The 14,480-nt window shown below is 43.7% G+C and overlaps 1 protein-coding gene across 3 annotated transcripts in view; it reads right to left on the bottom strand.

The window, feature by feature from the left end:
- The window catches only part of ADGRG6 (adhesion G protein-coupled receptor G6), a 653,874-nt gene that overhangs the window by 153,372 nt on the left and 486,022 nt on the right, over positions 1-14,480 (bottom strand). For all 3 annotated transcript variants that reach the window (XM_086927164.1, XM_086927162.1, XM_086927163.1), the window contains one exon: positions 9,731-9,856. In XM_086927164.1, the coding sequence (XP_086783290.1) occupies positions 9,731-9,856 (126 nt within the window). The remainder of the gene's footprint in view (positions 1-9,730; positions 9,857-14,480) is intronic.

Genomic DNA, 14,480 nt, shown 5'->3' with positions numbered 1-14,480 from the left:
GACTGCTCCGCTGCTTGAGGCCAGCTTTGTACCTTAGAGGACTGCACTGCTGCTACAAGAGGACTGCCCTGCTGCCTAAAGCGTGCCTTGCACCCTCACAGGACTGCCCTGCTGCTTGAGGCCTTCCTTGCTCTTTGATACCAGGACTACCAGAGTTCCCTAAGCACTAGTCGGTTGGCCTCCTGTTCTGAGCTACACGAACACCAAAAGCTCCAACAACCATTGAACCTGCACCTGGACCCTGCCTGAAGTGAGCCCTGCCCTCCAAATAGAATCTTGGGACTTAAACATCTTCCCACCAAAATGTGTTCTGTGGACAGACAGAAGACCGGGATGTACCTGCTCGCCCATCCACCCAATCTGTATCGCAGGTAGGCCTGCCTTTGCAGTAGCTCCGCAGTAGCAAATCCTGTTCAGCAGCTCCTCTTCAGAAGAGTCTTGCCTCACGGAGGCCTTGTCGACTACAAAAAGCAGCTTCGCTGACCTGGAGGTTTTCAACTTCCAAAAAAGAGACAGGTTCCGAAAGTAGAAATCTTCACTGCAACTTCATCCAGTAGCACCCCAACCATGACATTTCCTTTAACTTTAATTTTTCAGACATTTTTCTTCAAAAATTCTTCTAAGTCCAAAAGTAAGTTGAGGCCAGCCCCAATCCACCTCGTGTATCCAAACAAAGCTCCATATTGGTAGGACATAACTTTTGACTGTAGCCTGGTCTGATGTAACTAGACATCCGCAGTTGGCCTTAGATCTTTTAGGTGCTATTTTTCACTAAAAACTTTTAAAAATCATAACTCCAGTTCTACTGATTTAATTTGTTTTAATGTATCATATTTAATAAAATGTTCTGTATTTTCCTAAATGAGTGTGGGATTTTTCTTGTGTTTTGTTTTAACTTTATTACTGTTAGAGTGCTGCCAAGATACTTTACATATTACCTCTAAATTAAGCCTGATTGCCTTTGTGCCAGATTACCAGAGGGTTAAGTGCAGGTTATTTAGTGACTTTTGAGGTTCACCGTGACAAGGATTGTGGTTATTCCTCGAGAAGGGTTTTCACTCCCTCAAAAACAAATCCAGTTTCCTATAGTAACACAGCTGCAGCAAATGCATTAAATATTTAGCATAGCTGAAGGATAAATTGGTTTTGCAGCATTAACATGCAAATGGCACCTTGGGTTTCATAAAGGTATGTTTTACAAATCATACGTGAAATATTTTAATCTTATAATTAAAAGTAGCACATTTCAGATGTGATCCTTAACGTGGATGGGACTCCCTTTGTTTATTTTGACCCAAACATGAGGTGTGAATAGTGATGCTGTTCCGTGTGCATGGAAAACAATGCCAGCCTCAGATAAAGCTGAGCTGCATTGCCCATTGTCTCTGCAAGAGAGATGGTATCCATTCAAGATTATTTTTTGGTGGCGATATGATTATAGATTCTATTTAACCAAAAAAGCCAAACAACTCTTATTGCTCCTGTATGAGCTAGAGCCACCAAAAGATAAGGCCCTGCCCTTAACAACTGTATATCAAACATCTCTTCAGTTGGTGGGGACGAATCAGGGATTTCAGGAGCTACCTTCCCACTAGAGTACAAAGGTTGTTTCAAGTTTAATTTATTTGCATAGTTAATTAAAACCGTTGCAATACGAATATGATCATCAATTAAAAGCATTTATACATATAACATTTTATAGTTCCTATATTATATATTTAACAACATTTTAAATCAGTGTTGTAATCAGAGAGAAAGGAAGTTCTCCTAACCAAACTTTTGGAATTTGCACATATTATTTAAAGGTTGAAGGTACTTATTTCCAGTCCGTATCTTCCCTTCACTGATTGTGCCATACTTCGGTATAAAGTGCAAAGAGTGCTTAAGACTTTAATAAAGTGCTCTAGTGCCAAGAGTAGAGTAAATAAAAGGGAGCTTCATCTTTTATCCTCCATGCTGGCGTTGCACTTGTTCCTGTTTTCTAAAAGGGTTAGTATTTATTGAGTTGGCATTTTATTTTCGTATGTCCTCAGGAACTTTACTAGGCAGCAGATTTGTTGTGGATCATTGGGTGCAAAACATGCCACCACCGCTTGTCTTCTAGTGCATACCCCTCGCTGGTTAAAATGGCATTTTAGCAGTTGTTTCCATTCTTGTAAAAGTTCTTTACATGTACACAGCAGGTGCAACAGATCTTCTGGAGCTGAGCGGCATAAGGGACATGTAGAGCCCCCTTTTTAGGGCTTGCGCCTGCGTAGCTGTGCGCAGCCCTGATCGAGCAGCGAGAGCCGTTTTGTATGGGGTTCTGAAAGCTGCTCACACACTCGTGCATGTGAGCAGCTTTCTGCGGCTGCCATTGGCTTTCGCGTGCTTTTTTTTTTAAAAAGCCAGCACACAATTGGGCCAAGGCGGGTGCATGTCCCGCCTGTGCTCCACCCATTCTCTACGGCGGCTAGCACGTGCAGCAGCACGCGTATGCCTCGCTGCCGCGCTCCCTACCCCCTCTGTGTTTTCTTGTTTGAGGTAGTGCGTGCTAATCTCAAATATTTCAATGTTTGATCTAGGTCGTTTAAAATGTTACGGGCCGTCCACGACATGCCATCTGTCACCCCCCCCCCCACCCCCGGCGCATGTCACTGCTGCCCTCGGTGTGCAGGGGCCACCATCCATGGCCTGTGTGTCACTGCTGTCCCGAGGCCCCTCCTGCACTGGCCGTATGTCCTGTGTGCACACGTCAGTCCTCGCAGTGCCCTGCTGCTTGTGAGTGTCTTCCTTCGTGTTTACCCGGTAATTAGCTTCTAGAAAGGGCCTCCCCCCCCTCCGGCCAGAGTGAGGGCCCCTCTCTCCAATGGGCGTCCGACCCGCCTCTGCAGGGCATCGACCCTCACATTCTTGTGCCCCCCTTCCAGGCTCGCCCTCTGCCCGGCTCCCCCTGCTCCTCGCTCTACCATGCTCTCTTTCCTTCATACTCGCCCCTCCTACTCTTTCCCACCCCTGTTAACGGGCCGGCTGCAATCGCCGGACGTTATTTTGGGTTCCTTGGTAGCATAACGTTCATGGCACTCACTGCGTCCTGTCGGCTGCTGCTGTGGGTCCCACGAGTTGCTGGTAGTAGAGCCCCCTCTGAGCCGGCACCGGGCGGGAAGCGAGCCTCGGGTTCTTCATGCTGCTGCTGTGGTTTATGCCGCGGTCCTGGTGCTGTTGTAAATACAGATGCAGCGGTCCCTGGTACTGCAGTCCCTTGTGCGTTTGTTGTTTCAGCGTGGGCCTTGTCCTGCTGTGGTATCTGTTTCTTCTTGTGCTGCTGTAGCTGCGGCTCTGAGTGTGTCCGGAGATGCTCTGACCTTTCAGGCCTGCACTGGCCTCTTTATATCTGTGACTCTGACCATGCTGCCCCCAGGCACACACACAGGCCCAGAGGCGTCAATGTAAACACGCCCTCTGAATGCGTGCTGCCCCAAATGGCGCGGGGACACATGCACCAGAAGGTGTCAATCACACCCAAGCAGACACAGAGGAGCCCCCACCCCTGTTAGTTTATTAAATAGTCAAATTAATGAGCAGGATCACAAGTGAGCGCAGGGGACCGGACGCCCTGCTGCGGGGTTGGTTTTGATACATTTTGACTTGTTCATTGGTTTACCTAGTCCTAGACATTATATCTAGGGGTGGGCGGAATTGGCGTAATCGCGTTACACAGCTCCGCGAAACAGTAAAAAATCTCAGCGAACACGCAGAAATTTCGTGAACACACGGAATTGCTTGTTCGCAATGCTTTTTTCCTGTCCGCAATTGCTGTTTGCGTGCGCGCGGGGAAATATCCCGCAGACACGCATTTTGAGAACGCAAACAAGTAAAAAAAATTGCAAAGTCGCGGAACGCAGAATTTTGGGCAATTTTGTGTTCTCCGTTGAACGCGAAATTACCCAAATTCCGCAAATTCCGCGAGCGGAACGGAATTTTCCGCCCAGGCCTAATTATATCTTACGAAACCAGCAGCTTCTCTACAACTTTTATCATACTTAGTTATTACCTAATTTGTTTAACCCCAGAAAGACAGGTACCAGAGGTGTCTTCACTTGCAGCAGCTGCTGAGCTGTGAAACTCAAGTTTCTAATACTAGTGCCGTCTTTGACAATTCATGGATCAAATCCATTTTTCAAAAACTTGTTTTTTAAATTAGAGAATGAGTCGAGATTCTGAATTTCGTAGAAATTAAGAGTAACAGGACTTAAGATAAACACTTGGCTCCTATTTTAATTGCATCTTTCGTGAATTGCATACAATCATTTTGATACAGGAATTCACCAGCTAACCATGTCTCCTGAAAACAAATAATTTAATTTTCAATCTGTATCTTAGGACCTCATTTAGATTTCGGCAGACATGTTACTCTGACACAAATGTTTCTTATATCCTGTCAGCCAAAATATAATTCCCATAATATCCCATGGGATTGATATATGTCACCGCTGTGAGGGAGTAACTCATCTACCAAAATCTAAATCAGGCCCTACGTCAGATCGACTGTATTACATAGAGTCCTATGTCTTCCACTGTAGATGTTTGTGGGGTTCTCACTATCCTAGTGACCCCTTTTACAATGAGCTGTAACCCTGCCATCACAACACATCACTAAAAGGCATTGTCATTTACAATGCCAAAAGCTCAAACTCTCACAAATACAAGACCTATTGATTTGCAAATGCTTGTTCCTTTAGCCAGGGTGGGAAATGCTGTATACAAGGTAACAGGTCAAGTCTGTGCTTCAAAACCTGATTTTTGTGGTTTTGGCATAGCCCAAACCAATATAATTTTGAGCAGCTGGCGCAGTATAGGTGTTCAGAGTCAACCACCCATGTGCCCTTTTCAAGAGAGATGCCTTATCCTCAGTCCATGACAAGTTTTTGACCGTCTTCCAGAACAGTTTTTTTAACGTGCTGGTATTTGTAGTTGTATCCCAGAGCTGGTTCAGCCCCATATTGTGCAGGCTGCTTTTGAGATATTTGGCAGCAGGTGAAGTAGTTTGTAGTTGCACCTTCTTCCATAGATGTTCGTTTAGAGTTCCTTGAGCAGATTTCCGCACTTTGTCCCAGGTAATAATATAGGCCCTTGTCTCGCAAAAGACTGTTTCTGAATACCAAACTCTAGCCTGATTTGTACAGGTGAGGTAGATTTGGGCAGGCAAAAAATGACTCTATAAGAAGCTGTTACTCTAGTATCAAGTGTTTTAGCATCTCTTCCTCTTTGTGCCTCGCTGCCATAGGCAATTGTTGGCAGAATCTTAGCACGAGCCACCAGTACCAAGGGCATGATCGATGGGCCGTTTAATTTGATGTTCAATGCTTTTAAAGAGATTGCCAGGCAAGGCCTTTATACCTAATGCAGTTTTTCTGTGCAGAGAACCAGCCGCCTTTATCTATCGTCACGCCAAGATATTTGTATTTCAACGTGTCCTCAATTCGGTTCTTTCCCCAAAACCAAGCTGCTGCAAAGGCTGGGTGAAGAGGCTTGTAAACTCCAAAAACAATTGGCTGACAATATTTTCAAAACATTATACCTGAAGATTGTTCAATCATTTCAGAAGGTTCCTGATGGGTTCTCTCAAGGCCATGCAGTGTCCTCGCACGAAATATTGATTACCATTCTCTTTAAATGTTTTAGTCTTTGAGGAAACAAACTTCAGAATTTTAGGGAGAAGTGTGGCGCAACGGCCGGAGTGGCTGACTCCAAAGCGAGGGCCTCACGGTTTGATCCCTCAGAACCGCATCATCCCTCAGCTCAGCATCATGTAACTCTGGGCAATTGCTCACTTAATCTCCCCGACTGCTTCCCCCCAGCGCCTGGGCAAGTGCACTTCCAGCGTGACTTGAGCCTACCTCCAGGCTGAGACTATTTGGGCCGAAGGAAGCTTTGCAGAAACTATGAGCCCGATTCACAAAGGGCCTCCACACTTGTAGCGGAGGCCCTGCAGTCGGGACGGGACCTCTGCAATGATAAACTGCAATATGGATGTCCCGCTACGAGTACGGGTCACCCGCCACTACTGCGGGGCTTCCGCCACAAAAGTGTAGGCCCTTTGTGAATTGGCCCTCAGTGTCCAACTTGCCTGCTTCGCCAAAGACCACCTCTTAAGTTACCAACAAACATTACGCAGGAGCAAAATAAAGAGCTCACTTGTGCAAACTGCTTTTTCTTTGAAGCCAGTCCTAGTTCCAGTTGTTTCCAGACTGACTAATGGAAGCAGGAAGTGGCTAATACCATGACATAATATAACATGTGTATTTGTAAAGTGCACGTTCACCCAGAAGGGTATCTTGTGGCTGAATAACAGATGTTTATTGTTACCCAACTCAATGGTACTCATAATAAGAGGTTCTGTCCATCTACACCCTTAATAATAATCCCTACTGAGAATTCTACAAGGATAACTCTGCTGTCTTGTAGAATAAACTATTAAAAAGAGGCTGTTATATTCCAGGGTCAATTGGATGGTTGTTTATTTTCCGCCTCCTCTGGATGTTATTGCCTTATTTCTTTAAGCGCAATACATGGTAAATCATTCTACTTTTAATCATACCTTTTCTGAGCCATACATTTATTTTCGCCCCAACTGTGTTACGTCAAATCTTACGCTCTCCTCACGTCTTGGGCTCATACCGAGTTAAAAAGATGGCGAGGCAGGGGTGGCTGTGGGATACTGGCTCGTCTCTGTGTGTGAGCTGTATCCTTTTTAAGGACGGGGGTCTGTTATAGAGTGTTATAAATGTATGCGCTCGCTCTTCCACTTCTGGGACAGTGCGTTCCCTACAAACACCCTTGAAGAATCCGTTAAGAAACTGTTCTCTCGGAAGGGAAGCTGGTTTGCGCACAAGGAACTTGAGAGGACAGGTCCGCTGATTAACGGGGTCGCTGTTCCAGCTCCGCCAGGGAGCGCGCGGGAGGTTATCGCGCAGGTCAGGGGGCATTTTGCGGCAGACACTGCAGGAAATGCTAGAGATGCCCTCTGTGCACATTCGTAGAAGTTGCTGCCAATTATTCAGGAAGCAATGTCTGCCAGATGCCGTCTGCTCCTGTCTACGAGGGATCCTGCGCCTTGTTGCTACTTGCCTTCAAGCAACACATTTTTTCCGAACCAACGTTCGCAAGACTTTAAAAGAGTGAAGGTCACACAAGTTTAACTCAACAACAGCATCAAAACAATCACGGAATGGGAAGCACAAATCCAGTTACATATGTTCCCCCTACTGGTGTTTCTTCGATTCTGTGGGCCTCATTTGCAAGAAAAATCGGCGAGGAGCGATGCTGCAAGCCATCTTGCAAAAACCACAGTTGATGGACAGAATGCAGAACAATGTCATACATTCACCCCAGTACAGAGATCTGGGCCTCAATCCATCGTTTTTTTGCACTCCACCCCACCCCAGTTCAGACATGGCCATATGCAAATCAGTCTGACCCTGTGCCTCATGGGAACAGTCCAGCCCGACCTTCCAAGCCAGGTCCTCCCTGGACGGGAAACAAGCTTCCGAGGACCGGTTTCTGGCATTCCAGCCGTCTTGAGCCCGGCTTGCTTGAATCCAGTGGTTTGGAGAGCACGGGACTCACGCCTGAGCATACCCATTCCACTCGGGGTGACAAATGCAAAAACCACAGTTGATGGACAGAATGTAGAACAATGTCATACATTCACCCCAGTATAGAAATCTGGGCCTAAATCCATCGTTTTTTTTTTTTTTTTGCTGCACTGAGCTGTGTCATTTTAAAAGCACAGGAATGCGTCATATTAACAGCGATACAATGCATCCGAGTGCTTTCCCCTGCACTGGGGCACAATTAGGCCAGCGCAAGCACCCTTACATCATGTTGCAAGGGGGCCTGTGGTGTGATTATTTTTGTGCAGTAAGGGACACCTTCCTGCGCAAAAACTACAATTAATGTCATTTTCTTCTTTCTATGCAGCACGCATAGAAAGAGGAAAAAACAAGGAGAAATAAAAGTATTTCTCTGCGTTCCACCACTCCTACACCTCCCTTGGATTCTGACGCATTCCCAGGTTTACATAACTTTGTAAATCTTAGAATGTTTCAGTTTCCATGGATGTTGCGTGGGAACGCCCACAGCAAACCCCATGGAATGCCTTTTTCATGCAGAGTAATGCGTAAAAGGTGCCCATATTTACAAGTCCAGGAAAAGTCACGCAGGGTGGCTTTACATGGCAATGTAAATATGGGCAGGTACACTGCACCGCCGGTGCGTCAAAAAAAGTGACGCAGCAGCTGTGCAATGGCCTTGTAAATGAGGCCCTACGAGTTTTGTCGGATGCTTTTGCAGGACGTAGGAATCTGAATGTGAGGGTGCTATCAGATTTGGAAGTGTGTCAGCTCTGCCCAGGATACCTTGTGAGAAGCAGTTGAAAAGAACAGAAGAACAGGTTTATAGACTTGGAAAATCACAAAGCAGTGGAGCAGGGATTGTTTTTCAACTTCACAGGAACTCACTGTGTTGCGTGCCTTACCAAAGACCTTGGGGTCACATTTTTGAAGCCTGATAGCAACGACTCATGGTTTCCTTTTCCTGAGGCCATGAAATGAAAAACCATTGAGCTAGACAACACTTATGCGTTTTTGTCAAGAACTTTCATTGTAAGCAGTTGTTTCTACTTCCAGCAGAGGGCGATAACTGCTGTAAATTGTCCTAGACAAAGGCAGCTTTTATGGAAGTAGCAACAAACAATGAAACACTGTACTCGATGGGTGTTTTACAGATAAAGTGAAAAGGGGGAGAGTGCAGCTCTAGCTTCAACGGTAGGAGTTACACTGCTGAGGGGAAGGTTGCTGGGTTCAGGCTTGTAAGGAATGGCATGTCACGGTGAGCTGGGATCAGTGCTTAATTTGTAAAAAATGAAGCGCCAGGGCCCTTCTCGGAAGGCCACTGCAGCCTGCACCACGCAATGCCCCAGGCAGTGCTGCCAATGACAGTACCAACATGACACCTAACCATCACACTCCTACAAGTGTGACAATTTGGACTATTTTAGGCCACACGAAGCTATAATAATGTTGTGAGGAGCTGGTATTATTCATTTTTAATCAGGCGTGGTCGGTACAAGTAGGAGCAGTGGTCAGGGTGGAAGTTGGCAGACGACAGGATAGGGGAAATAAATACATTAAACCACTTACCTTATGCCCCCTCATTGCTGACTAAGCTCCACCTCACTGCTCTTACCTGTACCGGCCACACCTCTTTTCAATGCCATTTCACTTCATAAACACAGCTGTTGTGCTCGTCTCAGACAGCACCACCATGTAGTGGACTATCACTAGAGCGGTTGCTGACAGTTAAGTGCTGGTGCCGAACACCGGAAACAACTGGCTCAAATTAAGCACTTGCTGGGGATGAGGGAAGAGAGAACTCTTCCGACCTTCTTTAGCATCCGAGTTGGAACATGCACCAGTCAAAATCTCACGAGAATCTGCAAATCCCTGACTCAAGGAAAACATTAAAAAGAGCCATCATGCAACTAAAACCGAAGAATGTGTGGATAAAGCAGGAGACTCTCAAACTTCTACGGCATAACTGTGTGTATGACGCAGGAAAACACATGCCTGTTGCATTTACTGTACTTCCATGAGATAAATTCTGGACATTATTTAGAGAGGCTTACTGTTAGTAAAGTAGCTCCAGTAATAGTGCCTTTAGATATGTTGTAGGTGGATTTTGACCTCACCTGTGCTTTGAGGTGCTTAATGGTGATCCTGACTTCTTCTTGGAGATCCCGAATAGTAAGGTTTCCGATACTGCATGCAACCACGAAACTGGCAAACTCTTGCCCGGATCCATTGATTTGGGGATCCTTTTCAAAAAGAGATGGAACGAAGCAAGCTAAATACATTTCCCAATAATTAGATAGATCAAACATGACAGATCAGACACAGTTTTATATAATTCTAATAGCTGAATGGTAACTACACTACAAGCAGAACATTTCTAAACTTCTGAAAACTCTCTGGATCCTCTGCCTCCTCCCCTATTACATTTAGCACCACCAGAAGGGAATTTGCAAGGGTCATAGTCAGCCAGCGTTGCTTTCCTCCTAATGACTCAGACGGCAAACAACGCTACTCTATAGGGCACACAATGCCGACTGATAAGGGGTCATTTAATTAGATCACTTCCTTAGCAAATAATGCACTAGTTTTCTTTATCTGATAGGCACACAAGTCCCTTATTAAAAATGGCTGTGTAAACAACTGATATTGCTTTCTGTCTGTTGCGTGCTAGTGTCAAATAGACATAGGCACACTGCAGAATCGTGTAAATAAGGAGAGAAAAAGCTGAACATTTACTGGAAGCTTATGCATGAACCACGAGTGGCAGATTTAAGTGGGCTCTTATGCTCAAAGCAGGTATTGGGTATTGAGGAATATTCTGTATACAGGGCACTGTGGCAAGTGCTAAGATGCTGCTTTTCGCTGTAAAAGGAACCTAGCTGCGTCTCAAACACCTCAGATTTGCCTCCTAGCATTTAGTGAATTGGTGACTGAATAGTTGAACCTTGCCAGCTTCAACCACCGACTGAAGGTCCCATTCCTTGTCATCTTACACCACCACACCAACATAGCTCGGTGCGCCAATTCATCGCCATCCTATGCCATCTCGTCAGATGCAGGGTAGAGAGGACTTGGGTTTGCGAAATTTGTGTAATTTCCTATGACGTAATTGATTGAAATTTTAGAAAATTTAAATGAAATGAAAATCTGGCATTTTGCAACATTTCTACAGCACACAGTGCACAAAGACGACCTTTAGGCTGATAAAATAGCACGAAAAACACAAGGCCACAAACAAGAGCCACTCATTCTGTCCGCTAGCATTGTACCAGTGCTCCCGCAACATGATATCTTTACATGAGCAACCGCCAACCACACCATGAGGGATAATGGCAGAGTTTTGCATAAAAATTATAACATGAAATCTTAATAGCTTTTCTTCATTTCCATATGCATAGATTTGCAAATAATTCATTTAAGGCTTGATGTGTATTTGGGAGGAAATGGAAATGTTTCCATGTTATAATTCCACTGGGAGCGAAAATACAACTACTGGGTATTCTTCTAGATTGAGCATTTCTTCTGGAATTCTGAGATTTTTTCATTACTGCCCAACTTTAAGTCAGCCCTTTAACTTCATGAAGGGGCTTATGGAAGACGTAAGCGGCAGACTGCACTGTAAAAGCAAATTAAAGGTGAAGTCAAGCGATTACATTTCACATTTGATAGCGCTTTTCTATAATATGGTTTATTAACAATTACAAATGCAAAAAAAGGTACTGGGTTTATTCTGTTAACTGAATTAGAGATGACCATCCGGAACTGCTTTCAACTTGCGCATGGACAATGAATGCAACCTCTTTAAATTTAATCTTTCCAGACAATTTGCTGGAAAAGCTTCAACATATTACAACAATGACTGCTGGACGCAGGTAGTATCTAACTATAGTACCATTCCCCCTTATGTTTCCAGCGACAACCTTTTTAATAAGAAATGGGTGAGATTCTTCAACTAAGTCTATGCCCACTTCAGGTACTTTTTAATTATTTTTGGCACGAATGTAATGAGGCTGGCTCAGTATATTTACAAATGCCTAAACACCTTTTAGTTTTTATGCTAGTGATAACTAAAAAAACCTTCGTTTAGTATTCAAATTGTTCAGCCAAAAATTAGAAAAATTCACAACCTTTTGTAGAGTTCCTTTAATTTACTCTGCTTTAATTGCACTGTAGAAATATGTGCCCTTGGATGCCACAAAAAATAGATATTAATGTGGCTGTCCTCTTGCTACAGAAAGGTGTATTTTTCTCTTAAACGGTGACAGGTGCATCCCATTTATGGCAGTTTAGGTGCAGGTATCTCTTCCCCAACCTCCTTCAGATTCCCAGAAAACAGTTTTGATGATTTGTATGCTCAAATCCAACTCCACTAGCAAAGCCTTTAAGAAATCTTCAAAATATGACTTAATATGGGCATACAGGCATCTCTGCAATTAATGTATGAAAACACTGTTATGTACATTATTGGTTGAAATTGTGAATGGACTTGGAATCTGACCACAGGTGGGATTGCTGAATGGTTTCAAGCATGAGGCTGAAAGATAAAGGCACAGTTTCATATACTGCAGATATTCATGGACGTCTGCATATGTACCCTTCAAGGAAATCCAAGGCTCGTGCCAGAAGCCTGGCTTTGTGTCCTTCCTAAAGAAAAAGTTTACTTGATGACCCTGTGATCTTTCCAGGGAAAGGGATTTTTTTTATGTTTCCTTTATTTGTGAAAACTCTGAAAGCCTTCCTTCCTAATCCACTTGTGTGTGAGGAGCTGGCTGTCCTGATTACTCCCACAGTTCCCTGAAGGTGTGAGACATCCCAATGTATGTATTTCATCATCGCGCCCTGCTTCCGGCCCTTGATTTCACTTGCGTATTTGGAAAATACCAATCAGTCATAACAAGTGCAGGAATGTTTGGTACTTGTGTTTACGTATTCGTATCATGCAGTCAGCTCGTGGGCCCCAAATCGCTGACTGTTAAAGTGCGAGAAAAGTGCTGTGGTGAAAAGTGGTGACTCGTGACATGGCGAACAGAAAGAGTGGCGAACCTACTTGATTGGCCGCCCAAAAGCCATGCACAATAGGGGTTTTCAACTCGTGTCAGGTCGGGGACAGGAGGACCTGACTGAAGACGGGATGGTTTACTCCTGCGGCACATGGCAAAAGGATGTGAGCAGCGGTGATTGGATGCCTGGGGCAGGCCAGGAGCAAGGCCTGGCCCAACGCCAATGGCTGTTTGCATCAGTGAAGGGAATTATTTCAAAGACATTGGTTGAATGTATTATGTCATTAAAAAAACAAATTAACAGTAAAGACTACAATTAAGGTGAAGTTATGGTTAGGATTTGCTATAACACCTTAGATTATGATTAAAAAACCTCAGAAAGTCAGTTAAAAACCATAATCAAAGTGGAGTTATGATTTCAAAACAAAACCTAAACGCCAATTAAATTCACCCTTTATTTGTTAGGTTGGCAATCCACAACTCACACAACAGCCATTAATACCATACGTCAAACACCATAATGCAATGCTCATGACCTCACAGAATTTATACCAATAAGCAACAATACCTAAAAGCATTTGATCACTTGATTACACTTTATACTCAGACCACTGGATAATACTACATGAATAATTGTCTCATTCACAGTGTTAGTGATAACAAAGTATGTAGCCAGAACTGTAAGATAATTTTTGAGACTTGCAATTGCATCTGTTACATTAAGGGTAAGGCAATGAGCATTGCATGTGGTGTGCGAGTTATCGTTTACATGGCTGTTGTGCATAAAGCGGATTGAAACCTAGGCATAACTGAAGAATTTCAATGGTGCTTAGGTGCTGTTTTGTACTCACAAATTCACATTAACTGTGTGTTTTTAAGTGGCTTGTTCGGGATAGGTATGGCTGTGACACAGTAAATACAGTTAGAGGGCTCATGCAATAATGTGCAAAGCCTAGCCAGGCACATTGAGAATAGGGTGTAGTTTAAGGGACCACTAGTCACAAGAGTTTTTAGTAAACTAGAAAATGTTGGGGGGTTGTCTCTAGTAAGAAGAAGTTGCAAAGGGTTGTGTTACCCTTTGTTAATCTGTCCATGTAACATGTGATAGATTGCATGTTAGACTATTGTTGACAAAAATATTGTTCGGTAGAATCATTGTATCCAAAATATGATTTACAAGCAAACATTACTTTTGGGATTAAAATTTATGATATTAGCTTCAAATGGGAAACATTTCTGTAAATAGTATTTAGGACACAAATTTTGTGTTAAAAGGTATATAGCCAAATATACACCAGCACTATACCAAACTGGTCCAAGAATCGAAAGAATAGAGCGAGTGCCTCTAGGGCTAGAGGGACTGTGGTATCATTGCAAAACAATACACAAAACTACAGACAATTATTCATCAAACAAATAAATAAATGATTAAATATGTTATGTAATTCATAAACAAAGATACACAATAAAACAAATTGTAATTTTAAAGGGAAACTTGTCACTTTTCTAAACTGGGCCTCTCATTGTCCATACTATATTCTGTTTGATGCACCTGCACTGCTCCCACGAATCAATCTGAGGATACTAACTTAATTTTCAACCTCCAATTGCAAACTGCTTCACATTTTGAGAACGTTTTAAAATGTTACATTTGGCATGTTGCTTCTTTTTTTTTTTTTTTTTAGTAATGTGTTAATAATGTTTGATTTTCTAAGCAGTTGCAGACCCCCTGAGAAGGCATCCTGTCGTCCCCGGACCACACGTTAAGAATCACTGCTCCAAAGGAAGCAGGAGAATCTGCTACCTATGAATGCAGGAGCAGGGGTTCCCCCCAGGTGCAGAGGACTTTCCTCCTAACACACAGAAA

Source organism: Lissotriton vulgaris, chromosome 6 (assembly GCF_964263255.1).
Source record: "Lissotriton vulgaris chromosome 6, aLisVul1.2, whole genome shotgun sequence".
NCBI classification, from domain to species: domain Eukaryota; kingdom Metazoa; phylum Chordata; class Amphibia; order Caudata; family Salamandridae; genus Lissotriton; species Lissotriton vulgaris.
The sequence above is the reverse complement of the archived record's forward strand: the minus strand, read 5'-3'. Positions and strand labels throughout refer to the sequence as shown.